This window comes from Diplotaxodon limnothrissa, linkage group LG2, assembly GCF_057381915.1.
Source record: "Diplotaxodon limnothrissa isolate DT_005_m linkage group LG2, D_limnothrissa_male_GT1.1, whole genome shotgun sequence".
Lineage (NCBI taxonomy): Eukaryota > Metazoa > Chordata > Actinopteri > Cichliformes > Cichlidae > Diplotaxodon > Diplotaxodon limnothrissa.
In genome coordinates this window covers 8644719-8671483 of record NC_140597.1, presented here as the reverse complement: position 1 = coordinate 8671483, position 26765 = coordinate 8644719, and the positions used below count along the sequence as shown (strand labels likewise).

The following is a 26765-nucleotide window of genomic DNA, read 5'->3' as shown; positions in this document are numbered from 1 at the left end:
CATGAAAAATGGAGACAAAAAATGAAATGACAGTTTCCACATTTGTTTAAGAAATCAAAGGTTAAGAATGAAATAGCTGCTGGGAGAGTGCACATCTGAATTTGTCCATCTTGCTTTTCAATTTAGCGGGACTCTGTAATACCCTGAAAGTTTCCTACTATTACTTACCAAATGGACAATGACAGTAATATCCATCCACTCGATTCTGACAGGACCCGCCATTAAAACATGGGTTACACTCACAGTGATTGATGATGGAATCACACGTTTTGCCTGGGTTCACAGAACAACACAAATTAAAATGGATGGGGTGGCAGACAACACAGGAAAACCCCAAAGGGAACACAGTTCACTTTCCCCACAGGCCAAGTCATGCACGCCTTTCATCGCCTCACAGCTGAGAAATGCACTGCAAAAAAAAGATCCATTTAACTACGTACTACACCTTTAAATCTCATTCAAGCTCAAACAACAATACGATAAAAGTGAAAACTGTAAGTTCACCTGTTTCAGTGCAGTTTCACAAAGCTATTTTGGAAATAGCATTGCTTGCCCAAGATGATATCATTTGACCAAAAACAACATCTTGAAACTTTTATAGGAAAAAAACGAAATGATCTCATTCAACTGGCAGATTCCTCTCACTAGGAATAATCAGATTTTCAAACTCATTGCAAATTATGTTTGGACGAGGCTGTTTTTTTTTGGTTTTGGTTTTGTTTTGTTTGTGTGGGATTTTTTTTTGCAGGGCAGAAAGGCAAATAGTTGGAATGTACACAAATGGCCACCATACATACAAACAAACATATAAATGAAGTTTAAACATCACGATAAGGAATGCGACGTTGATAATACAAATAATACACTGGCTCCGAGAGAACAAACGGTTCATGAGTGGTTAAATAGAAAAAGATTGACAATGAACTTTTGAAAATGCATTTATGCTGTAAATCTTGAGACAAGTTGCTTAATGGAGACAGATTCTGCTGCCAAACACCAGTTGTGGAAACAGGAAGTTGAGAGTTCACCAGGAGGGCATGCAAACTACTGTAAGTCAATAGGTGCCTTTCTGCAGGAGGGTCATTTATCTTGATGAAACCTAAAGAATTGTGTTCATTTTTTATCATCATAATAAAAAAGGACAGTAATGACTTGACTTGAGGCAAATTGCCTGCTACAGCCCGCTTTGAAAATGCCTTTCAGATGCTACAGTCAGAGGCTGAACAACATACAGGTCCAAATGACCTTGAATGTAATTCCACTTAAAATCCACTCCCTTTTATCAAGGGTAATAATGAAGCATATTCATTACATTTCCAAATTAAAAGGCCTGATTGGATCTGTTATAAAGCTGCTCATTTGTCATGCAGCTCAAAACCCTGCCAAATGAGAAATCCTTGATTAAGAAATTCCTGTGTATACAGTTGGATCAGAAATGTATCTGTGTGTGGCCAGAGTTGCATGCACATGAACACACACAATGAAATGCGATAGTGGTGAACTGCGTGTGGAGCCTAGACTCAAGTCCTGACTACGGTCAGCTTCGCATCATCCTCTTTATTAAAGCAAACATGGCGGGCTGATATGCATCACAGCTGATACCCCCCGCCCCCCAAACAGCAATCCAAAAATCAAACTGTTTTTGGCAGTGATGCTTGTATGCTATGGCTACAACACCTCCTGGAAACATTCAGAAGCAAATATTTTCATTGGACCTAAAGTCATCTGTGTGACTCCAGTATTGTGGGAGTTTTAATGCGCGCATGTGTGCGTGTCCCCGCGTGCTTTTTTCCAAGCCTAACACGAGTGGCTTTAAGGTCAAACATAAAATGTGACTCCTGCGTGTGTAGTACCTGCAAAGCCGGATTTACAGAGACAGTTGAAACCGCCTGGGAAATTCTGGCACAGCGCCCCGTTCTTGCAGGGATTGGAAAGGCATTCATTGACATCCCTCTCACAGGCCTTGCCGGTGAAACCTTCTGGACAGGTGCAGGAGAAATCCCCCACCAGATTATGGCAGGTGCCGCCATTGTGGCAGGGCGATGGCTGGCACTCATCGATGTCCGTCTCACACAGAGCTCCTGTGTATCCTGGCCTGCAGCTGCAGGCGTAGGGCTGCAGGGGGTGGTTGGAAACAAGGATCACTGGGACGCTTTCTTCTGTCTTAATATCAGGCCCGACACTGAGACGCCTCTTGCAGCTGCCTCCATTCTGGCACGGGTTGCGTGTGCAAGGATCATGGTCCACCGCATCTATTTGCACCCCGCTCTGTCTATATAAAATGTCTTTGATACTCTGGAAGAATGTGGCCACGCCGCTCGGGTTGACATATTGTCCGTGGCCACGTTTCACAGCTGCCATCACGAAAGTCTGATTGTTGAGCTCAAATGCTCCATAAATCAGCACCCCTGTGCCTAGTCCTGCTAGCTGAGAGTTGGCAATGCGTAGGAAGCTGAGGTAGTGGTTGGTGAGGAAGCTTTTGACTCCGTCAGAGTGGAGTCGGATGAGTATGCTGTTATCCACCGTAGCATTGTTGAAGCCCACGAAGAGGACTTTGGCTGTGTTACTAACTGAACCGTGGACACCGTCGCTGCTGCGGATGGTTAGGTCAAACGTTCCATCTGTTGAGCGAGCTTTAGAGTTGAGGTTGCACGTTCCAGTTGGGATACTAAACAGACCTGAAGATGGAGGTATAAGGGAACAGTGGAACCTGTCCTGAATATCCGGGTCTTGGGGTCTAACGTCTCCCAAAGAACCACCAGGAAACATGTTTCCAAAGTAGTGGACCAAGATTTCCATGGACCTGGGCTCTGAAGGGTTGTCATTCTGATCATTTATTTTCACGTGAACTGTTCCCGTGGAGGACATTTGCGGCACGCCAGAATCCTTGATCACAACAGAGAGGTAGAAATCACTAATCTGCTCTCTGTCAATCTCCCGACTTGTGGTTAAGACTCCAGCTGGACTAAGACTGAAGTAGCTTTTGGCAGAGCCAGAATTGAGGAGGCTATATAGAAAGGGGCCTTGGTTGGGTGGTAGATCTGGGTCAGAGGCTGTCAATGTTGTGACTGCAGTGCCAGCTCTCTGGTTCTCCATGACCTCAGCGTAGGTTTTAGTTAAAGTCGGGCCGTTATCATTGATATCTTCAAGATTCACAATCACCGTGGTGCTTCCGGTTGCGGGAGGTGTGCCAGTATCCACAGCGAGAATCGTCAGATTATACACAGGAATTGTCTCTCTGTCTAGCTCTGCAGCCACAGACACTTGGCCAGTTTTTGCGTTGATTGTAAAAATATTTTTATCAGACTCAGGAGCTATGGAGTAGGAAAATCTGCTCCAGCTTGGGACAGAGTCTGAGTCTTCAGCACTCACAAAAGTCACCAGACCACCGGGTGAGAGACCTTCACTGACCTGGACATCATAAAGTTCATTAGTAAAAACAGGCGGATCGTTTGCATCAAGAATAGTGATATTCACAAACACCTCATCAATATCTGCCCCATGGATGCTTCCTGCGTTCTTGGCTAACACCTTCAGTGAAACCTTCTCCTCTTTCTCACGATCCAGAGTACCTGTGACATAAATCTGGCCCGTCCTCTTGTTGATGCCAAAGCCCTTCTTTCTGCTCCTACCAAAAATGAGGTAGTAAACTACTCCATCTTCTCCTTGGTCTCGATCACTGGCAAATACTTCCCCTACCACTGTTCCTTTTGGAGCAGCTTCTGAGATTTCAAAGTAGTACTGTTTGGAGACAAAGCGCGGCACGTATTCGTTGGCTCCCTTTAGCTGAATGTTGACGTTGGCGAAGCTGCAGCGCTCTTCGTCTGGGACATTGAAGGCCTTGACTGTTAAATGGTAGACCTGCTTAGCCTCATAATCCAAGAAGCCCTGGGTGGTGATGATACCCGTGTTCGGGTCAATAACAAAGAGGTCACTGTCTGACGATTGAATCACATAAGCCATGACCGCGTTAGCTCCCGAATCAAGGTCTGTACCATTCAGTTTGATCACGGTGGTGCCACTGGGAACGTTCTCCTGCACAATGGGGAAGTACTCATCAGGATCAAACACAGGAGGGTTGTCGTTCACATCAGTCACGTGTACTGTGACTGAGACGTAGCTTGTTTTTGCAATCCAACCACCGTCAGTGGCTGAAACCCTAAGCTCGTGCTGTTGCTTTTCTTCAAAGTCCAGAGGGTGAGCTAAGGATAACACTCCAGTTCTACTGTTAAGTGCAAACAGACCCTTGTCGTTGCCTGAAGTAATATTGTACGTGATAAGGCCATTCATCTCTTTGTCTTTGTCTCTTGCAGACAGGGTCCTTATTGCTGTTCCCACAGCAAGGCTTTCAGGTACAGTAGCTGAGATTTGGCTTTGCGAGAACTCGGGTGTGTGGTGGTTTTCCTCCGTAACTGCTATACTCACTGTCGTCTGTGCAGACAACGGAGGATTTCCTTTGTCGCTTGCAGTGATTTTAATCTGGAAAATTTTATTCATATCTGATGTAAGCGAAGAGGCAACAGTAATCCATCCACTTGTTTTATCTAGTTTGAATTTACTAGAGCTATTTCCACCTGTCATTAGGTACTCTACCTCGGAATTAAGGCCAAAATCTTTCTTGTCCTGAGCTACAACCCTGAGCAGTCGGGTGCCAACTTTTACACTTTTAGTGACAGGTGTAAAGTAGCTGGGGGAATTAAACTCAGGGGGATTATCATTGCTGTCTACAATGTTCACAATAACTGTTGTCTCACTCATCAAAGGCTTGAGTGCTCGGTCCGAGGCTGTCACAATGAAGCTGTGGCGGTTTATATTTATACTGCTAGCACCTGTTGAGTTCTGATATTTTAACTGCTGCTTTACAAATATCTCTCCAGTGCTGGCATTAATTCTAAAATACTCTGACTGGGATCGGATGAAATAGAAAATTTTGCCATTGAAATCCTCGTCGGGATCAGTGGCGGACACCCGTGTGACCAGAGAGCCCACCTCTGTGAGCTCAGGATAGTCCAGATAGTAAGACGGTCGACTAAATCTGGGGGCATTATCATTAATATCAGTTATGAATACGGTGACATCTGTGCTTACTGTCCAGCCGCTGTCATGGGCAGACACTTTGACAATGTAGTGATTAGTGTCTTCTCTATTGAGTGGCCTGCTAATTGTTATGTCTCCTGTGTTTGGATTAATATTGAATGGAAGGCTGGTATCTGTAATTGAATATCGGCTAATGGCATTTGAACCGGCATCCTCGTCAGTGGTGGTGACTCTGGTGACAGTGTAACCCACAGGGGCATTTTCAGCCACTGTAGCACTGAAGATCTTGGAAAACCTGGGGGCATTGTCATTCACATCCAGTACGTTGATTAGTACTTTGACTATTGTGTTTTTGGGTGGCAAACCGCGGTCAGTGGCTTTGACTTTCAAAGTGTACAGAGCCACCTTCTCCCGGTCCAGTGGCCTGGTGGTTCGTATTTCACCGGTGGCTCGATTGATGCTGAAACTGTTCTCTTTGTTGCCCTCAATGATGGCATATTCCAGCTGTCCATTTGGCCCACTGTCCAGATCAACGGCAGAGACCATAAGCACCCCCTTGGGTGGAAGATTCTCCAGTATCTCAGCATGGAAGGGATCCTTATCAAATACTGGGTGATTGTCATTCACATCCAGCACAGCTATTTCCAATTTCTCATAAGAGGAGTAAGGTGGGAAGCCCTGATCTCTGGCCTCAATCCAGAGGACATACTTCTGTATGTTTTCATAATCCAGTGGATGTCTGATAGACAACTTGCCTGACAGCTGGTCGATATGAAAAGCATTATCCAGGTTCCCACTGGCAATGTAATATGACAGCGGCCCGCCTCTCATAGAAGACCCGGTCACAGTTGTAACAATGTGGTTGCTTGGCTGGCTTTCAGGGAATGTGAACGCACGTTCCCTCAACTTAATGACAGGGAAGTTTCCTCCAGTAACAAAGCGAACAGTCACGGTAGTCGTATCTGTTTTGGGATTAGCTCCGCCGTCTTTTACTCGAACTGTAAGTGTAACTTCTGAATTTCCAGTTAGCCTCTCATTGGCAGTGATGGCACCTCTGACTGGGTCGATCTTGAATTTCTCAGCATTGCGGCCCATCAGTGAGTAGTGTAGCTGGGCGTTTGAACCAGAGTCCTCATCAGTGACAGTAACGGCAAAGACCAAGGACCCTGAAGACATAAATGTGAATGAATGAGTCTTTGGCACAGTGATTTAGCAGACTAATTACTTATGTAGACATTAAAAAATAGAGTTTATTTTAGCATTTTAGTTAATTTTAGCATTTTCTGACATAGTTAAAATATTAAGCTATGCCTAATAACACAGTACAATGACAGAGCGAAAAGGTGCACACCACAACTTTTATTTAGCACCTTTTAATGCATGTGCTCACCTGCTGCAGTAGATGCGGGGATGTGGGTGACATAGGGGTGGTGGTGAAAACGTGGGGGGTTGTCATTAATGTCGGCCACTGTCACGGACACAGTAGCAGAGCTGGACAAGCCCTCGGGCTGGCCTCCATCTGTTGCCACTACCAGCAGCTGGTAATTGGCCCTGTCTTCTCGGTCCAGCAGGGAGCTGGTGATAATCTGTCCTGTAGCTGGGTTGATGGAGAACTGACCGCGTCCTCCGGTCAGGCTGTAGCTGTAGGATAAACACAGAAGGACATGTTTTAGTGAAAAACAAAAACAAAGACTGCATAGCAATTTGATGATGATAATGATGCTGTATCAGGAATTTTTGCAGTCATCTTTAATACAAATCAATATTATTCATTTGGTGTTATTGGATATCTTTTATTATTCTTTATTGAAACAGCAATTTTGAATTCATCCACACATAATTTCCTGGGCATTATTAAAGTATTCTGATTCTGACATCAAATACTTGCATATATATAGACTGTAGTTATGTAGTCTGCTACTCTGCACTGACTGAAGCACCTTGTTCAGTGCGACAAAGTTGCCTATAGAGGGCACTGTTTCAAGGTTCACATTAGCACAGTGAGGGGGGAATATGGTCAGAGATGGTCCCCACACTACACTGCGGTCACATCAAATCAGTGACATATTTAACTAAAGTGTCCATTTGCTTTCATGCTCTGTGGGGTCTAGGCTGCATTCTCCAGAATCATGCATTTGATTTATCTTCCTCATTGTTATATTTGTTATTGTGTAATCCAAAAATGACAAGAATTTTAATACTTATAAAAATACATGGTATAGAAAGCAAACAAAACATACATCGTTAGCTTCATAGCATAAGTGCCTAAGTCATTGACTTAGTCAAATGACTTAGGCACTTATGCTATGAAGCTAACGACATAATATCAAGTCAACACTCAGGGGGCTAAAATCTTTTGCTTTCAAACAAATATCAGGTTTCACCCTGTATCTCCCGAGTCTCCAGCAGGACCCAGACATAAATGTAAGCTGACACATACATGTACACACCAGTGCATATTTTGAAAAGGTTTCTTGAAAAAGCATCCCCCTCCAGAGATGGGATGACAAATTGCAGAACAATGTGTGAATGCAGTGCTGGTGCAAAGCTTATTTGGACATTGAAAACAATGTAAACTGTCCACAGATGCTTGTGGTCAGAACATAGTCCAGAGACAAGTCCAAGCTCGGGACTTACATTTAACGGGCTGTGAAAATCAAAACTAATAACTATTTGTAACCAGTTCTGGGCCCCGAACCCCTGATGGGTACATCTCGTTCTGTCATAGACAATTAACATCCTCATTACTATGTTTTGGGAAACTGGAGCAAATGTGTACCCAGTGGGGCTGCCGAAGAAAGAGAGGGGGCTGGACTTGAGTCAGTGTCCGGCCTGAGAGAGACTGGCCAGAAACTCTTACAAGCTTCCCCCTGGAGGGGCTTGTGAGTGTGAAAAAGCTTGAAAATCGCACCCCAAAACAATGACTTTGGGTTTTGACTATGATGCTACACTCCGTGACTAAATTTCTATCATCCATTGCAACATTGGTCTGGAATTTTACAGAGCTGGAAGTGAGTTAAAGAGTTTTACTGTATGGCCCCAAAAGGGTATTTTCACACCAGGGTGTAAAATCAGAGCATGAAATCAAACTGAAGCTGGCCTGACTGTGGAACTCAGTAGTTCCTGGGACCATATAGAGTGACATCTTATAAGAAGTGGCTTCAGTGACGTGTGGACACTAATGTTTTTATTTTACTCTATTTGATATTTCATGTTCTTTAGAAAAAGATCTTTGGGAAAACTCGGATTTTCCAAGTCAGTTCAGGGAATTTCAAACTTCAACTATCTGAATATGTTTGAGTGGTTTCATTTTATGAATCCTGTTCAAAAGAGCCATTTCCCACTTTGAATGATCAGAATATCTACAGCATACCAGGGGTCCCACTGACTGCAATAAGTTGGAGTCTGGTTGGAATAAACAACTGAAAATGAAAAAGAATACCTTATAACACCATTAACTCCCACGTCTGCATCAGAGCTGTTGACCAAAAGCACATCTGTCCCAGTTGGGGCATCCTCCATGATGGTGGTGTGAAAGATAGAAGAAGTGAAAACGGGGACATTATCGTTAACGTCATCCACCATAACTGTTACCGTCCCTGTCCCACTCAGTGATGGAGTGCCTGGAGATGGAAGAAAGAAAAAAAGAAACATGACTGACAGTAGCAGTTTACTTCTCCTTGAGTGATCACCTTAAAGAGAAGTGAAGGAGAAACTGACTCACTTGTTGGGACAGAAACAACTCATTAACCTTTCAGCAAACCGAATATGGAGATTATTCCAAGTGACAGAATTACAAACTCTGTTTTTGTGGGGACACGTGAGTGCCATTAAGTCCCCTTCTGACTTTGGACACATGATTTATTGTACACGACTTGTCATTTGCAGCAAGATCCACACTGAAGCAATTCACATTCCTGCAAAGGCTCGACCACACTGTTCCTGCTGCATTTAATTCAAGAAAATGTCTTTAGTCGTGGGTATGCACTTTCCACGGGTTGTACTGTCACATCAACGCACATCAGCGAAAAACACATCAAAGGGGCTCAATGTCTCTGAAACCAAATCTTTCAGGCGTCCTTCCTGGGGTCTTGGACGCTCACCGATTTAATCTCCACAGAGAGGTATCTATTTTAAGGTGCGCGGCACTGTGCGAGATATTAGAGCGAGAAGAAGTGCTATTTTCAGCAAAAATCCGACCGTTTTTTTTCCCCAGAGCAGGTGACGAAACACGGTTTGCTGCGACCCGGGGGGATGGATTTAAATCAATAGCAGATGAAAACGAGCCGCAATGCAGAAAAACCTGAACAGAAAAAAGACATTCAGGCATCTGCCTTGCTTGAGCTGCCCTTTATAATACATCCCTAAAAGGCACAGCGAACTGGCTAATCTATATTCCAAACATAAGCGCGAGTTTTCAGGCTTGTTACTGAAAGTCACAATATGGGATCTGGAGACATCCTTAAAAGCTTGATGCTATTTTGAGTTCTTAATGATTTCCATATGGTTTACAGTATGAATAATACAAGGACAGAGAGCACCTGAGGACTGAAAAAAGCTGAGATGTGAAAGCCGTAGGAGCTATTTTTCCCACCTCTTACATGTAGTTGTTCCCTCCTGTAGCTCTCTTCAGGAATCTGTGTGAATATGTCAACTATAATACAACCAAATAAAAACATACACGATCCCGATCTTGTGTCTCATGTCCCTGTGTACTCAGCTGCTCAAAACATCAGATGCTTGAACTTGTGTACCGTGGAGGCCTGGATTAATAAGAGATAATAAAAAACATTTGGATGGTGGCCACCAAGATTCTCTCTTAATGCTCTTAAATAAAGAATCAGAGAAAAGTGGGTGCCGAGGGGTGGAGGGTCAGAAAGAAAGCTAGAGGGATTCTATGGCTTTATTGCGCAGCCAGCATGGATTAGTTATAAATATGAGGAAATCAGGCCAACATGCTGTTATATTTTGCACCAGTTCTTCTCATTTGGAAGTCAGATGAAACATCTTTGCTGCTGCAGTCTCCCGAGAGTGCTGTTGACACAATGATGTTTTTCAGTCATATTTATACGCCACTAAAAGGTTGTGTCAGAGGTTTATTCCTGTTAAAAGGGAGTTTTTCCCTTCCCACTGTCACCAAAGCGATTGCTCACAGGGTGTCATCTGATTGTTGGGGTTTCTCTGTTTTCTCTGTATTATTGTGGGTTTTTTAGTTTACAATATGAAGAGCCTTGAGGCAATTGTTGTTGTGATTTCACGCTATATAAATAAAACTGAATATCAATTGCTACTACCTTATCAGTATTAAAAGCAATATAATTTAGAGACCTGTGTATTACATGCAAATCGGCGCTCCCTGCAAACTATGCTCAAACTACTTAAGAGTGTGTGTGTTTGTGTGTTTGAGCACAAAGAAAATCCTCCACAGGCTCTACAGCTGGGAATTGCTGACACTGAGTTCTGGGTCCTTGCGGGCAGAGAGCACAAAAGAGATCTTTCCCTGTGAACATCAACAAATTTGAACATTACTGTGGGGCTTGGATACCGCAGCCACTTCTTTCAGGAGGGCTGGGGATTCCTCAAAAAACGAGATTTGTGATAGTTTACCGTAACATCACTTCACTGCCTGGCTTTATGATAATAAACAGACATTTGGCCTCAGGCTTGTAATGCACCCAGGTTTTCTGGTCAGAACAGAAGTGGCTAACATTGGCATTCAGAATAAACAGAGCTGAATTCCAGAAGCAAAATAAATGACACAAAAAGAGGTGACAGTAAACACATTTCATCCCAAAAGAGACCCAGAAACCATACAACACTAATCTTTAGTGACTCATTACCAAAGCGAATCACTGAAGAGCCCTCTGCTGCTCTAGCTATACTGATTCCCGTGTTTATACCCATACATAGGCAATGTTGAATTTTGTATTTCCACCTTTACAAATATTTGTGATTATGAAAAATCCGCTTATAAACAACATTCTCTGCAGCTAGTTACACGGGACATCTGACCACAAATTTGGTGCCAAATACAAAGAATTAACAGTGGCGGAAACATAATCTGAGCATAAAATGTAAACCAATCCCCTCTATATAGCTTCATCGCAGACTTATTATGTAATAACCACAACATGTGTCAGCAAGATTATTTAATTAACATCATGCTTTACTGTAGCTTTCTAATCCGCCTATACTTGGACCCGAGGTATCGTTTGTCTCAGCAAGTTTCATTTGACATGAATCATCATTCAGGAGGTTGTTATAGCAATAGATTAGAGCAGCTTTCGCTCCTCCTCAGGTGATCCTCTTAATTGAGGAGCGATCCAAGTCAGCAAGGCGTCTGTATCACTTTAAATTAACCAGCAAGGAGCCGCAGGTGGTAAGTAAAGTGTGTTTGACAGTCAGCAACTCGCTAAGACTGCTGTTGATCAGGGCAGGGATAGCTCAGTAGGTAAAGTGGTCGCCCCATGATCGGAAGGTCGGCGGTTCGAATCCACTTAACGGCTACCCTGAGGTACCCCTGAGCAAGGTACCGTCCCTACACACTGCTCCCCGGGCGCCTGCTTAGTGGGCTGCCCACTGCTTCACTGAGTGAATGGGTCAAATGCAGAGAAAAACAAGTAATTTCCCCATGGGGATCAATAAAGTATCCATTATTATTATTATGATCAAAGATGTTCTGTACAGGCTGGAGCTGCTGATGGCTGATAAGAGGCTCTGAGAGCTAAGTGGCTTTGTCTACCAATGCAGGAATGATTTGTTTTTGAATATCAAGCGCACCGCAGTATTTTTCTGAACTTAACTGATACCGACCGAGCGCAGCAGTCGCATTTCAATAGCATTGTTCCCCTCACTAAGAGAGGAAGCCAGCCAAGCTAAAAAGCTAGCACCGACTGTGTGCATCTATGTGTATGTTGAGCACACCGCCCTCCTTTTAGGCATTTCATTTTTGCACAGGATGTGATGTCACAACCTGTTTACTGCCTGTGAACGGTCAGCCTTCTCTGTTGGGACCTTCAAAGACTCTGTCACCCAACACATCAGGGACTCTGGGGCCCAGGGCACTGTTACACCAGCTAATCCTTAGCAAGCACAGAACAGAGACACCCCACCCCCTCTAACGCTCCTCTGTCCAAAGCTGAACCTGCGTTGACCCAGCAGATGATAGGCATGGGCTCAAATTGAGGATTTTTCACATCTTTCTTGGTGTATCACTTCTCACAGCATCATGCAACTCCGTGCAGTTTCTGAACGTGCCTTCTTGGCCTCATGGGGCTAACTGATATCACATAACCCCCTGGCAGCTGTTACCCCCTCCAAGCATCCTGTTCGATGTGTAAATAGTTCAGATCTATCTTGTTACATTGCGTGGGATGACAGATTTAGTAAAGGAACACTATATCTTGGCAGGTATGCAAATGTATGTAGATGACAGTTGTTTCAAATAGTTATGGCTGGTGTGAGACATTGTTGAGATTCATATGACGGCAGACTAAATAACAGGGTCAGCGCTGCAGTCGAGTAAGTCATCATCTGTTTCCGATTCTTAAATTTCCTCTGCATCCTGTACCTGTAATAGTAAGAAATCAATCCCAGAGCATTTTTTTTTAAACGTACAAAATAATCTCCGTCCAGTTCTTCTTTCTGTGGAGGGAGTGACTCAACAGGAGAGGAATGCTCTCCAAGAGTGCTGAGAAATGCCAGCATCTCCTCCAAACAGTCTTCGCTGGAATCTGGCAAAGCACAGGGAAGAGTGTCAGGGTCAATGATTTAGATTACTGCAGACAAGGCGGGTGTCACCTCGTGCACGGCAGGGATATGGCGAGGAAATTTGCCTGGATCTGGCAGAGCACAATTTGGCCCACCGCTGGACGACAAATGACATCATTTTACCATGGAAAGAGAACTGGTGGAAACTTGCAGCGGGAAGTCAGCTGCCTACCAGTGGCAGCCATGCACTGCGGTTAGACAAATATTTTTTCCATTGGCAAGTCCTGTCCCCAGACCCTTTCTTTTATGTGAGCAGTAGTTCTTAAGGTAAATTTTTAACTTTTATAGGGCTGCATTAACCACAGACATTAAAGACATTGTAAAGGTAATCTAATGCTATTAGCCTCCATGAAACAAAAACTATCCAAGACAATATTCAACAACATATGTACCAGCATATTTAGCATATTCAAGTTGATATTAGGAAAGCGTGATCAGTTTTGTTTGCATTCATAGCACCAGTATGCCTTAAGAGCCATAAGACAGATAAGGTAATCAAGGCACTTGTAACCCAACTTGTGAATTATTATTAAGAATGACCGAACTCCCACTAGCCAGTATCAGAAGATCTAGGATCGGCAGGAGCCCAAGGTATAAACACCAATAAGAAGAGACCACACCACAATATACTGTTCACAAATTTGTTATATTTGACACACAGCAGCTGCAACAATGTAATGAAAAAACAATAAAATAAAATACAAAATATTTCCCCCAAAATAACAAACTAAATAAAAGTGCGCGCATACAGCTTTCTCTGAGTCAATTATATGAGTGGATAATGTCTGATAACTGATGGATCGTTGGGGCCCGTTCAGTTTGTTTAATGTTTGTCCTACCACACTCCGATGAAGGAAGAAAGTTCGTAGTCCTGCAGGTATCTGAAGCTTCAATGGGAACGAAACTTTGGCTTCAATAAAACCTTGGCAAATCCTTTTCAATTTCGGGTTGGCTCGCCATCCAGTTAACTGGAACTGTGGAATCACTGCTCCTCGATGGGGCTTGCTTCAGACTGGGTCCGTCTGTCGAGTCATCCTTTTACCAGATAACAAAAAAACCTGACCTATAAACAGGTCACAGGTCCATATAGTCACATTCACCGTTGTGAAACAGCCACACTTACTTAAAACATTCAAAAATGAACAATAAGTATTAGTGTAACTCTATATCTTAATTCAGCTAGCTCTGTTGTACAACAAAATTATATCACTGCAGCATCATATCCTCTTAGATGAGCTATAATTTTATCAACCTGACGGCTGACAATGTTCTCAAAAAAAAACACAGCTTCTATAGTTAACACTGTAGCTGCAGTCAGCAACTCACAGTAGCTCACCAGACTTGTGCATTATAACCAACTCAAAGAACACAACTGAAAATCTGAGAATCGGCGTACAATTGGATTAACTTGTTAAACATAAAACTGATTAGCACCATTTCTTTTGTTTTTTTTCTTAAACGTAATATGATTGCAGTCACTAGCCATTTCACACACAGAACACAGTCAAATCCTGCTAGCGTGAGCGCTAGCAGTTAGCTTAGCGGCTAGCGGACTCGCCGTCCCGTTAAGTCTGCCCTTTTTATCCTTAACAAATTAGGTTTTCCCCACTTTTCGTACTCACCGTTGACAGGGTGAAACTCTGAACAACCAAAAACAACTGCAGCAGACTTGCTTTTAACTCCTAGCGATTCGACTTCGGGAACATTAGTTTCTCTGGCACATGGCATTATATGAACAGGAACGAAATGGCAACACAGGAAATCATGTGATCAAGGTCAACAGCAAGGGTCACTGGGAGCTCATTGCTGATTGGCCAAGTTAAATGACAACAGATAATCTTATTGGTCCACATCTTCCTTTAAACATAAAAGAAAAAAGAAATGACTAAATTCTTTACATTATACATGAAAAAAAAAACTACTTTCCACTGCTCTTTTTTTCTAGCTGGGCTACACACTACCTTACCTCTTGCCGATGTTTGTGCCATGAGCGTAATCCTATTTCAGGGGTTAATCTCAAGTCATTTAGGAAAGCAAACCTGCCCCCCCCCCCCCCCCCCCCCCGACACTACACTTCTGGTGAGTAAAACCTCGCATTATTACGCACTGTCTCATTAAAATCTCATTCAAATGTCAAAGAAAATTGCTTTCAAAGCTACTGCCACTAGTATTATTTATTGTTGCACAGAAGGAATCGAGGTTTGAGCCGAGAGGAGTGTGCTGCCTCAATCAGTAAAGAAAATAGTGAACTCTCTGGCACCATGTTTCCATGAGGTGTTTTTGTACCAGAGCCACTAAGTTCTGATGTGATAACTCTGCCTTCTGTTCAAGGGTTTTCTCCAATGCAAGACATCAGACCGATGGTGTTCAGATAAAAGGTTTTTATCCGTGAGCAGCCATTACACTATAGCAGCGGTCCCCAACCTTTTTTGCGCCACGGACCGGTTTATGCCCGACAATATTTTCACGGACCGGCCTTTAAGGTGTCGCGGATAAATACAACAAAATAAAACTAGTACCGGTACCGAAAAAAAGAAGATTTATTCATAACACACGTGAAAAGACCCAGGAAAACCGAGTAAACGATAAAAACGATAACAAAATAACGCTGAAAACCGATAAAAACCCTGAAAACCATACATTTCACACCTGAGCCTCAACTCTCGCGGCCCGGTACCAAACGACTCACGGACCGGTCCGAGGCCCGGGGGTTGGGGACCGCTGCACTACAGGATAAAGGAAAAAGACACAGGCGTCAGTGCACACAAAGGGGCGCTCAAAGTGCTCGAGCCGATTCCTCCTTGCTTTAATTGAATCTCGATGCACCATTACCATTTAATTAAACGCAGCGCATCCCCTTCAGATCTAGGAATGACACAGCTGGATCAGTGACAACTAAAACAGAGTCCTCTGTTTGATATTTCACAATAACCCTAAAAGAACTTAAAGTGTTTGTTAAACTGGCAATGGGACTGACACTTAAACCTTCCCACTAATATTTCACTGCTGCATCTGAGATCACATCTAAGAGCTTTCTTTCAGTTCGAATCACAACTGGGGGAAACTGGAAAAGCCTAGAATAACCCCAAGGAAGGAGTGTGCAAAATAACAAGCTTTCTGACTAAAGTAGACCAACTGACCATCTGTTGTAGCCTCCTCCATCGAAGAGATCCACAGAGAGGTTTCCCCATAAGCCTCTCAAGTCAGAAAGCATTGTCTAGCAAAAACATATGGCAGGGTCTAAGCACCTTATTAGTGTACATTACCGCTGGACAAATCACATTAACCTTTAAGAAGGTGCTGTGGCCATACTTTCTGAACTAGAGGGGGTACAAATACACGTGTTAATGATGATTAAGCTACGTGTTTTCTGACCGCTGCAGCTGCTATGAGGGTGCACGGCGCTGTGAGAGCCTCACGGGGGGTTTTGAAGGAGACAGCAGCGCTCACCTCCTGGGAAAAGCTGCGAGTCACCCCGAGTTGCTCAGCTTAAGCCGTGCTAAGAAGAAGGTTTGAGTGTCATGGTCCTGGGTCATTTTGACCCAGTGTTCTTAGTTTTTCTGTAGTTTTGTATTTTGTTTCTTATGTCCATTGGATTGTTTGGTTTGGTATTTGGATTCCCCCTGTGTCCATGTTTTTATTGTGGTGTTTGCTCTGGTACCGTGTTCTGTGTTCTCCTCATCCCCTCGTATTCATCCTTCTTCTCTGCCTCTCTCTCTGCCTCTCTCTCTCCGTGCTCATCTCTGTGTACTGTGTTGTGTTTAAGGTCCACATCTTGGTGTCAGTATCGTCAGTTTCGTGTCCTCCCTGCTCGGCCATGAGTAATTGTCTTCAGCTGTGTTCCCCGTGTGTTCCCACTTCCCTCGTTACCTTCTGTGTATTTATGTCAGAGTGTCCCTTTGTTCTGTGTTGCGTCGTCCCTCTAGGTTGTGTGCATTTTCCGTGTCTTCCCAGCGCCTCAGCTTTTAGTTGCTCCCAGTATAGTTTTATATGACTTCTTATGTTCCTGTTAATAAAGACCGGCCTTTGAGTTCATCCCCGTGTGTCTAGAGCCGTGCATTTGGGTCCTCTCTTGCCTTCACACAGCCGCCGCATGACATTGAGTGTCTGTGCTGGCACAAGAGATAATCTCTTCCTTTAATATACGACTGCCTGATGTTTTATCGAAAAAAGAAATGAGGAAGGACAAAGCTGGGATGTCCAAACAGCCAGGTTCATTAAAGTGGGAAGTTGAGGACAGGTTGACTTTGGGAAGACGAATGAATGTGTAAATTTATGAGACAGCCCATCTGTAGCCTGAAGCTTAAGGCTAAACGGTTAATTACGGTTTATGGACTGCGGCTAGATTGTGCTCTTAAGGGACAGCGTAAATAAAACACATCATTACTCAGGGGGGGTGAGAATTGGCTGCCAACAAGCCAAAATTGACATTTTTCTGCCTCTGAGAACCTGTTGCTTTGCGACAAAGCTTCTTTTAATGCAACCCTGTCCGGCACCCATGAAAGACCTCGTGGAGCCGAGAGCAGGGTGCAAGCTGTCCCACTGCACAGTTTGCCAAACATAACAGAGTAAACAGAGGTTTTCTCACAGTTAACAAGCAACAGAGTGAAAGGGATATCTCAGCAGAACACTCAAAGCTGCTACCCAGCATAAAGGGAGCTAGAATATTCCTAATAATATGGCAATGTCAGTGGCATCCATCAAATTAAACCTAGAATCTTATACAGCTCCCTGGTTATTTATGGAGTGCTGCGTCTGAATGCTTTTGCATAATTTCTTCCACATATGTTACAGATACGGGTTGGCGGTTTGCAAGCATGCAAAAAAAAAAACAAAACCCTATCGACAGACACAGAGCGGAGCTTTTTTTCATAGTTTAGGGCCCGTGGTGAAATTTAATGAAGTGATTTGCCTTTTGTGTTTTTATTACTGTGGTGCTTTTATTTGCTGTGTTGAAGAATATTTGGAAATCCCAATCTAGCACTGGGTCTGTGCACCATTCAGTGACTGCTTTCCATTTTATGGTGACACAGCAATACCAGCAGATCATAACATAGTGTGAGAGGTGGAAAACTTATACTGCCAGAATAACTTGCTCATAACACAACTCTATAATGTTCATACATGGGCCACATAAAGCTGAAATATGACTTTGGAAAAGTGTTTAAGAGCGAAAGCATGCACTTATATTCACATACATATTACACAGATTTTCAGTAAGCAAAAAAAAAGTGCGTTAGCAATGGCCACATATAGTTCTGATGGGTTTATTTTTGTGAGAAAGTGATGTGGTAGCCAGGCCGAAGCACCAATCATTCAGCCCACACCACCTTTTTAATACACGCCTTCTCCCTCCTCCACAACTTACCAAAGCTATTTACACAAACATTCAGATCCTGCAAATGTTAGTGTGTACCAGAGAGTGGAAAAGAGAAAACAGGCGATAGGAAAAAACTCTGCAAGACCACATTGTTACTGCAGAGTTTTTTAAGAGCTGATCCAGAATGTTACTGCTCTGTTAAAGTTCATTTGAGGAACCTGATATTTTATTTGGCCAAGTCCTTTGTTGCCACTAGACTGCAGACTGGGTGAAACCATCAGAAATGGACCCTATTAAAGATTTTTTATGGCAAGTGTTGGACAGTGATCTAGCGATGTCTCGGCCACGTTTTAACGCCACGTTATCAGCGTACGCGCAGGACTTTGTTTGCTCCGTCCATGTTTGCCTAATATGACAAAGACTGATGGATATATGCTGGCATTAAATTTTCTCTGTTGTTTTTTGCTCAAAACCTGACGACAGGCTGGAGATTGACAGATCATTATTCAACCAAACAAGTCCAGGGGAAAGAAAACTCAAGAATACGGAAGGGTTTACACGCCAGATTCATGGGAGCCATTTAAGAGCATAAAGGATTCTGCTTTTAAATAGGCATGGTCATTAAAATTCTTTATCTGCTAAGCGGTCGTTTAGCCCCCCAAAACTCTCCCCTCACCCACCAGCCAAAAGACCATATACAAACAGCGCGGCACTATGGAGCGATGTGCTGGAGGGATGTGAAAGACATGGGATTTCTATGCGCTCGTATCCGCCATAATAGGCATGGGCCAAGGGATTTACTGTGCCTTCTCTTTAATAAATGTGGTCAAACGCTCTGCATGTCAATGCGCCCCGAGGATGCTCTCACCACCACACGCAGACTTGCACAAACTCGAAGGCAACACACAAATGCACAAAAAAACATATGTATGAACAAATAATCATTGCGTGTCTACTAATCTGCAGACACAAGCATAAGCACGCAACAAATCAGTTAATCGCTAATCTAAATCAAATTAGGTCAGTTTTTATAACTTTTATTAGTTGAAAGGGTTTCCAAAAACATTGAAAAAGAGGAAGTTCAAGTGGGAATACCTACTTTTAAAAAGATCCAAGAGATTAACAAAGCAAGGCAGACAGCAAGAAACTCCTGTATGAAAAAAGAAGCTTTTGGCTATATTACTGTCTCAAAAATTCATGGATTCAGGAAAAACAATATAAGAAAATAGATTATATTAATCAAAAGCATTAGGGTTAACTTTAAAGCTGATCAGATCACCTCAAACCCGACAAACTGCCGTGTGCATGAAAATATGTTCTCCACAACCACAGATGCCTACTTAAAGCCATAACAGCAACATTGTTTTGCAAAAGCATTTGCGACTCTGTGGGAGATCTCACTGTTGTGCATTCTTCCGAGCAGGCAAAACTTGTACATTACTAAGCAGTGGCTTGAAAATCTGACTTGCCTGCAGCTGATCCCAGATGTTGGCTGAGTAAAAACAACAGTCCGGGTCTGCGTACTCCAAACCCCAAATATCTTCATGTATCTGCACAACTAGTAAACTCAAAAATGCAGAAACAAAACAAATTCCCATAAACAAGGAAGGGAGACTTAAAAAAAGGAGAAGAAATATTCTGTGTCAGATTTCCTCTCTACATGATGCCTTGTAAAACAGCTTTACGCAGCTTGTATGGATGCCACAAGTTGTGGGGGCTGAGCACAGACTTTCAAATAATTGCAGAAGTTTACCAAATTGTGTTCTTCTCACGAGCCAGAACACATTATGAGAAGCACCCAGTGGGCGCCTTTGTTTCCAACCATTTCATGACAGATTTCGCCGTTAGCACAACAGAGGGAGAATACAGGAGTTCTCTTAATGAGTTCACATGACAAGGGACCACTAAATCAAAAATGCACAGGGACACAGCTCTAGAAATCAGTGTAGAAAAAGACTAGGATCTATTTATAGAATGTATAAAGAAAAAAGCTGAGTTAGAAAGAAAGAAGAAGTTTGGGATGTAGCAGTTTCTCTTAGTCATAATCAAGTTTTTAGGGCACAATGGCTGCAGGGAGATTTTCCCTTGGATTTTACATAACAACCATGACACCAGTTTTTCAGCAAGCAGACAATCGAGACGTTTTCTGAAAGAATAGGACGACTTTGCATAAGAAATCCTCTGGATTTATTTTTCTCTATGTTCTTTATGTTACGACAGACAAAAGCGGGCTTTAACATGTAAAGATGAATGCGTGCGGTTGCAAATGGGTCACGTTAGACGGCAGACTTGGAGACATGTCTGCCCCATCCACCTTCAAACATTTCCTGACAGATAGCGCCTGGGAGAAACATTTCCCTCCACTGACTGAGGCCTCAAAAATGTGAGAAAATGCTGCTGGGTAATTTGGACTGTACTATGATTATGGTGTTTTTGATATTTAGATATTCTACCCCAAATCCCTCTTTCTGCCTTGGCATTGTACTGAGATGTCCTGTCAAAATATTTTGGAATTGTTGTCAGGGTTTTAAATATGGACGCAGCGTGAAGGGTACAAATGAGATCAAATCTTAATTAGCATGTTCACTTTGTTAAGCAACTTTTTCCATGTGGCACAGATCTCACAACAGCTTACTTTGACAAAACAAAAAAAAAAAAAAAAAAAGATGTTTGAGCAGGGACTTGATTTTACTTGATTTATAGACAATTTTATAATAAATATTCTAATATTCCAATGATTAAATGATGAGGTAATGAATATACTGCTTAAGTGTTTTTCAAAACAAGATACTCCAGGCAACACCGAGCCAATTCTCACCAAAGTCTCTGCATAAAGTCAAAAATACACAGCATTATGAACGGTCACATGGTCAATCCAGGAATGAAACGGAACCACCCTGAGACCATGACGGCCGCACCAGAGGAGCTCAGGGAAACATATATTTAACTGGGATACCATGTGATTTGGCTGCAACGGGGATATGCATGTACTGCTTTAACTGCACATTAACTGGCCTCTATGCAATAACAAGTTAACCTTTTATCTGGCTATAACAAGCTCTACCGCAGTATCCAAATAAACAGAGGATGCTATTCAATTGAACCCGCTGAAAAGACTTCTGTGGATTAGGTCAAAAAAAAAAAAAAAAAAAAACACCCACTAGTTTGCAAGCTAAAAACTCCAGATTGTTTGGGTTATTGTGCCACACAAAAAGACCTCGGAGCAGACTATGAAATCAAAATGCTGTTTGTTGACATTGCTGTTACTTCATGACAATATTCTTTTTCAGCTGTGTTTTGCAGGCTGATTACAAAATATTGCCTGTGCTTTGCTTAAATTCAACAATGTCCATATAGGGACATATGCAATACTTAGAGCTCACTAGATAAACCAGATCATGGATGATAACTTGAACACGTTACACGTGGAATGAGTTCAGATGTAAACAATTGATTCTGGAATACTGAAACATAAGGCGGCTGAGCCTGCATAAAATAATCTTTTGCTTAAAAAGCGCCAAACATTTCAAGATGCTATCGGCTGCCTTCGCGGCTCGAAACCTTTAATGCAGTCATACCTGAGTCGGTGGCTGTGATCAGAAGGATGTATTTCTCTTGCACTTCCCGGTCAAGCGTCTCGGTCAGGCTCAGCTGACCGCTGGAGGACAGGGTGAACGCGCCTTCATCGTTCCCGCCGCTGAGCATGTAGCTTAGCTGACCATTTGCACCTTGGTCATCGTCTCTAGCAATAACCTGGAAATCATGAAAAAATATGTTTATTTACAACAAACAGAAAAAATGTAAAAAAAAAATACAAAAAGCAAAAGGTGAAAAGTACAAAATGGATCATTCTAAAGTAATTTAAGTTTGTGTTCGTTTTTTATACAAATTCCAGCCATAATTCCAATTACGGTGAGAAATCGCATGATGCTTTTTACTACATTTGTTTTTTAGATTTGATTTGCTGTTACTACTATCATGAGAACATTAGATAAAATTGAACTAAGTAAGAACTGAGACAAAACAGACATGAAATTGATAGGGTGGGTTGTGAAGTAGCTTGCAGAGACAGTGGTCTGTGGGCAGGCTGAAACATCTTAAATGTAGGATTTATATAAGATATGTAAACGTGAGGTGCAGAAGGGGAAAAAGATGAGCCATATGCTAACAGATTAGTCAGTATATGGCAGTCAATGAATTTAAAATAAGTCTGTAATTGCATTTGGATCATTAAACTTACTCTATTAGTAATGATACAACACACAGAGAGCCTCATTAGTCAGTATTTTGAACTAAACTTTACTAATAATACTCTTTTACTTCAGTAAACACACTTTTTTATTTTGTAACATTTTTATTTTAATTTGATATTTCTTCTTTTATGTAAGAAAAGATTGTAATTATTGTTAATTTTTCATTATGTGTTTAGTATGTGTTTTATTATGTGTTAACTTTTCAATTTTGCAGCTTTATGAGACGAGTTCATTTTAACCACATAATTAAATCTATTAAATAACTTCTTATTCCAGGCTTTGGGCACATTATCAGAATGCAAATGAAAGAAAAATACAACTGTAAAATATAAATACTTAAAGTAAAACAGTGTCCCTTTTAAAAGAAGATACAACACCTTCTTCTTATGAACGAAAAGCAATAAAACATGTTGACTGAGATTTATATGCAGCTAAATTAACTGAATGAGGTTAGTGATGAATAATTCCTCTCAACCTATATGTCTTGTACAGGATAATGGTAAAAGTTATCTATTTCTGTAAGTTCTGTAAAATTAGGTTCAGGTACAGGTTTTGTGTGTACGCACAGATAAAAGTTTCTTGGTCTGTATAAATAATCTTGACATTTCAGTGTGTTGAGCAAATAGACCGTTTTACATGGTTTAAAAGATCTTATATTCTTAAAATCAAAAATAAGCTGTTAACAAACTTCAATTTTCCTTTTTTTCTAATCCCAGGGAGCTTGATTTACAAAGCTGCATCAATTTAACCCTGTCTGCAAGTAACCCAGCATAACCACGGACCTCACTGAATCTCACAGTTGAGGCTTAATTACCTTCACGGTGTTCAGCAGCACCATGAAGGTAATTGCTGAGGGAAGGAAGATCATTACTTATTCACTTTGTCGAATCAGACTTTCAAAGGGAATCCACCAAGAAGAAAACCAGAGTCACACACTGTGGGCTGCTGTGGGAATTGCAGACAGACATCTATTTAATGGTTTCTAAAGTATAAAACTATTTGCCAATCGTACTTTGCTGCAACTACTCACTGGTGTGCCCAGATGCATTGTGGGCTTTCCTGTGCATGTATCAGTTAGGTATAGCTACATTTTGTGGGTAAACCCACTGCGCCTGGGCCCATAACTGTATCCTCATTTCCTCACTGGGTACACGAGTGAAAGTGCAATTTACTCTGTCACCGGAAATCTGCGTTTCCAGTCCATTTTTTATGTATGGCTCATTTAGTCATCAGGGTGGTTAGAATGTTAATCGTCTCGTCATGCAATTTAGCTGAGTTTCATATTTCGCTGAAATCCTATAAAGCCCTAATTGAGCAGAACAAATGATAGTTGTATATCATTTCTTTATCATTTCACCCAAGTATTTGCTGCAGCATTTAGCAAAATAAGATCACCAAACTTAGTGGTTTAGTGCCCTAATAGCACTCACACACCTGCACTTATTAAGTTAGTTTAACTACTACGAATTTGGTTGAGGCATTAAGCTTGTTAGAACCTTTTTTCACCCTGGAAGACCTTTCTGTGAATTTCACTTAATGTCTTGGCATATGAAAATAAATAAAGCCCAAAAACTAACCTGCAGAATGTTTTTCGGTAGGTTCTCAAGGTTCTCTTGAACATTGACAGTGTAAGGAGAGAGCTCAAAAACAGGTGAGCAGTCATTAACATCCAGTAAAACAATGTTGACTGTTGCTCGGTCCACCCTGGGGCTGCTGCTACGGTCTGCAGCTTGGACCACCAATGAATAGGATGAACGCGCCTCTCGGTCCAGCTGTTTGGCCACTGAGATCACCCCCGTGACAGAATCGATCCGGAAATCAGAGTTGGTGTTTCCCCCAGAGATAGAGAAACGGATCTGCCCATTGGTGCCTTCGTCAGCATCGCTAGCAAACACCTGGATGACATCGGTCCCCGTCAAGATGTTCTCCTCGATCTCGATGTCATAGATATTCTGCGAGAAGCTCGGGGTATTGTCGTTGACGTCCAAAACCACCATAGTCACATCCATTGTCGAAGAGAGAGGCGGTTCGCCCTTATCTGTAGCTACGACTGTGAGCGTGTAGTTGGAAAGCTCCTCTCTATCAAGTTCCCCAATCAACCGGACATCTCCGTCTATTGTACCAATGCTGAACTTGTTACCGAACGGGCCTCTGAGGGAGTACTCCACGTAGCTGTTGGGCCCACTGTCAGCATCTGTGGCTTGGGTCGTGAACACGACTGTGTCCACTGGAGTGTTCTCCTGGATGTAAGTCATCTTCTGAGAAGTGAAGGTCGGTGGGCAGTCATTGACATCCAGAAGAATGATCGACACTTGGGCAGTGCTGGTGAAGCGGGTAATGGGAGGTGGGGCTAGGTCATTTACTGTGACTACCAGGTTATAGAAAGACTGGGTTTCCCTGTCCAAAGACTTCTTAGTTTGGAGGACCCCATCTTTGGTGATGACAAAGTGGCCCTGGGGATCCCCAGATGCGATTTTGTAGAGGAGCTGTGCATTCTGGCCTGAAAAACATGGCAAGATGCAGGTCTTTAGAAGATAAAAACAATATCAGGAAGGTGAAAGTTAGATTAATCTGTTAGATTTTCTGCACCAAACCAATATGATAACTGAAAATACCTAAATATCATCTTCCATGCAGTTACTTCTTTCAAATTAAAAGACCTCATTTTACACTCTGATTTTTTAAATTGAGTTTAAATGAAATTATTTGATGTGGCCTTGAACAGAAAGGACAGCATGGTGGAGGTCAAATACTGATAACTCTGACTGACATCCATTGTTCTAGATATAACTGTTAGATATTCTCCATGTTTTTGAATTAGGCACTTATATACATTATCAACTTCCATTTCCACAAATTGTGCATGTGCAACAGCTCTGTGCTACTCTTATCATCCGAGTAGACAATCTATTCATGTAAAATGACAGATTGCTATCAGAAAGAAATACCACTGTAACCACTTCCTCAACTGATAGTTTTGGAAAATCCCTCTGAACTGAAATATTTATTTTAAGCGACATAACTACAATGTCTGTGAATGAATGGATGGATGCACTAAACTATCCAACCTTGAAATCTGGCCTAATCTGTACAACCGCCCTGGAAGTGGGGGTTAAAACAAGCTTAAATTGAGCATCTGTAATTCAACTCAACAGGGTATTCATGCGGAAAATGCCGCCACCTTCCCACACTCTTGTGTGCATTTACAGTTTACAAGTAATCTCTTATCAAAAGCTTGAGTGCTACTTCTATCTGAGTTTTGGCTACGCTGTCTAGAGCCAAAGTCTGGGGGTCAGGGGTCAGGGCTTAGGAAGCGCTAACAATGGCGGTGTTTTGTTTTGACAGTGCAGAGCGGCAGCTATATATCTGAGAGGACGACGTGGTCAGATTATGTGGACAGTGGAGAAAGAAGCCAGACTTTGGTTGAGAACTAGGCAGCATATTTCCCAGGAATGTAGGTCACAATAACCACATTAGGCCCGGGTGAAGCGATAATTACAGCAGAGGAGAGTAGCGGTGGCCGTTCAAATACCACACGCTTCTTCACAGACATGAAACCCACCACCTGAAACGCAGAAATAACTCCAGCCGCTTAATCACATGGTGAAGATGTTGTATTTCATCAAATCAATTATGTGCGACTCAAAATAAAAACGAAAAATAAAATGTAGGCTTGAGAGCTTCTGTGTAACCAGCTGTCATAACAAAGTGACAGGCCTCTGTTAAATTAATCTACTAAGGCTAGCTCACACTTGATTTATACGATGAGAGTACATTACTGCTTTAAACATGCCCACTGAGTAGCGTTTATGAGTACACTGACATCACCGGAATACTTCCAGGACTTAACTTGACGACTGTGTTTTCAAGTACAGTTAAAAAAGGCTCATCTTCAGACATATTTATCTTCAACAAGTGCCAAATAGTTCCAAATGTAGCAAAACATTTAGTGGCATATCAGTTTTAAGTCATCTGAACTGTTGCATAGAGTGAAATCAGTGCCACAGCTGCACTAGTATTTCTCATTTTGTCTGATAAGTGATGTTTAATACGAAACTAAGCTTACAAGAAATGAAAAAAAAAAAAAATAATTATAAACACTATATATCAAAGCATGGGAAAATTCCACATTGCTTATTTTAGAAGGGGACCACCACTCTACCTACTGAGGTATCCCTGCCCTTTTGTCATATTTAATATGGTTACACACAATGACGTGAGCAGCGTATGTGTTTATATATACACTCCACTATATATACAAGTATATGTAAAATTAATACTTAAATCACACCTTGATTTGACAAACGAAAGAATCTTTACTGATGTAAATCTTATCATTTTTTTCCAAATATTGAACGACATACCAACAATCAGGGGAGAAAAAA

General features: G+C 42.1%; 1 protein-coding gene across 1 annotated transcript in view; it reads right to left on the bottom strand.

The window, feature by feature from the left end:
* Positions 1 to 26765, bottom strand: part of fat4 (FAT atypical cadherin 4) — a 100944-nt gene that overhangs the window by 16085 nt on the left and 58094 nt on the right. The window contains exons 5-10 of the mRNA XM_085374726.1: positions 23958 to 24880; positions 21706 to 21880; positions 8480 to 8660; positions 6428 to 6678; positions 1854 to 6203; positions 169 to 273 (exon numbers count right to left, since the gene is read on the bottom strand). Coding sequence (XP_085230852.1) covers positions 169 to 273; positions 1854 to 6203; positions 6428 to 6678; positions 8480 to 8660; positions 21706 to 21880; positions 23958 to 24880 — 5985 coding nt within the window. The remainder of the gene's footprint in view (positions 1 to 168; positions 274 to 1853; positions 6204 to 6427; positions 6679 to 8479; positions 8661 to 21705; positions 21881 to 23957; positions 24881 to 26765) is intronic.